This window comes from Aphanomyces astaci (assembly GCF_000520075.1).
Source record: "Aphanomyces astaci strain APO3 unplaced genomic scaffold supercont1.640, whole genome shotgun sequence".
In the NCBI taxonomy this organism is placed as follows: Eukaryota; Oomycota; class Saprolegniomycetes; order Saprolegniales; family Verrucalvaceae; genus Aphanomyces; species Aphanomyces astaci.
The window spans coordinates 1-1,876 of NW_009798903.1; the positions used below are offsets into that span (position 1 = coordinate 1).

The 1,876-nt window shown below is 55.3% G+C and overlaps 1 protein-coding gene across 1 annotated transcript; it reads right to left on the bottom strand.

Moving 5' to 3' along the window:
• Positions 1–647: 647 nt before the first annotated feature.
• Positions 648–1,730, bottom strand: H257_19466 (hypothetical protein; the record flags this gene model as incomplete). Its single annotated transcript, XM_009848609.1, has 1 exon — positions 648–1,730. One exon carries the CDS (start codon positions 1,728–1,730, stop codon positions 648–650), a length of 1,083 nt encoding a protein of 360 aa, XP_009846911.1.
• Between the last annotated feature and the right edge of the window lie 146 nt (positions 1,731–1,876).

The following is a 1,876-nucleotide window of genomic DNA, read 5'->3' on the forward strand; positions in this document are numbered from 1 at the left end:
GTCAGATTGTGTGGCCCAAAATGAATCTGCATGCGTACATATGTACGTTGCTTCATGATGTGGGTCGACAGGTTTCACTAACACAGACTCGTTTGATTTCATAGACTGTAACAACAGGAAGGAGCGGAATCCTTCGACTTCGTTACTATTATACACTGAGGATGCTCACTTGGGGACTCTACATCCAGGCAAATAACTCCAACGAAGACCGAGGCATAACTGGACTATGCACCATAGATACCACAGGCATTCCAGCCAATACCGGATGTAACGTTATATATGTCCTGATTGCAGTTCGTTGAGGGGAATAATTTAGGGTCGATTCTAATCATTAACTGCAATACAACTCGAATGACTTAGACTCCTTTGGTACCAGTCTACGAAATACAGTCCTTCGTATCGACCGCAAGACAACTCTGGCACACACCACTCTATACTTTCGACATTGAATGAATCCCCCCCATCCAAGACTTGTCACTACAGCTCTACATACACGATGTAAACTGTGAAAGTAAGCAACGTTATTGCACCTAGAAAACACCGCCGACGGCAACACAAGGACGTACACACAATAGGCTTCTCTCATTACACGCATTTACACTAGCTTCCTACAGACGGGGCCAGCTCATACAACTCCAATATGCGACTTAAAGCAAGTTGCACTCGGTGGGGTTTTGGCGGCACCATTCGGGGTGCACGGGGGCCATGGCGACGCCGGTTTGGACGAGGCGGTCGCGGTGGGTGCGGTAGCGGGACATGGCGTCCTTCCACGTGGTCTTGGGGTTGGACCACAAGCGCTCGGCCAGCGCCGACGCACGGGGCCAGATCTTGAAGTCACCAGACAAACCGTCGGCCATCTCAGCCCAGAGGGCCACCTGCGCCCCGAGCACGAGCTTCTGGTTGGCCGCCGTGACGTTGGGCACAATGTCCGTGTCGTAGATCACTTGCCACGTCTTGTACGGGTTGCACCAGCCGTTGCCCTTGTTGACCCACCCGCCGAAGCCGCAGTCCAAGTAGTGCGCGTCCCAGTAAGACAGGACGACTTCGTACCCGGCGTCCGTGAGGCGCTTCGTGTCACCACCGGCGTAGTCGCTCCAAATGTGCACGATCGTGTTGTTGGTGGGGAGGTACTTGTAAAAGTCGGGGGTGGTCAAGTCGGAGCTCCACAGCATGACCTTCTTCTGCGCCTTCTCGATCACCTTGGCGCTGCGCACTTGGAACTCGCCCCACAAGTGGAAAAAGCTCTTGGGGTCGTTGCGGTCCTTCACGAACGGGTACACGGCCGCCGATTGGTTCCAGCAGCCGACGTGCACTTCGTCCCCGCCCATGTGGAACACGTCCGAATCGAACAAGCTCAGCCATTCGTTGTGCAACCCTTCCAAGATCTTGTACACGTTGTCGTTGAGCGGGTTGAGCTGGCCGCAAGGGGGCTGCACGCACGAGTCGAACCACGGGTTGGCGCCGTAGCACAGCACCAATTCGCCCAATCCGGCGTCGGGACCCCACTCCCAGCCAGCACCGACGTGCGCAGGCGCGTCCAGCTCGGGCACCACGCGCACGCCAAAGCCCTTGGCGTACTTGACAATGTCGCGGATCTCGTCGTGGGTGTAGATCTGCTTGGCGGTGGACGCGCCGTAGTTGGTGATGTTGGGGAACACCTTGGACTGGAACGGGTACGAGTTGGTGTCGGACACGTGCCAGTGGAACGTGTTGAGCTTGTTGCCCCCCATGGTGCGGATGATGCGCTTGAGCGACTCGACCGAGTAAAAGTTGCGCGACGTGTCAGATTGTGTGGCCCAAAATGAATCTGCATGCGTACATATGTACGTTGCTTCATGATGTGGGTCGACAGGTTTCACTAACACAGACTCGTTTG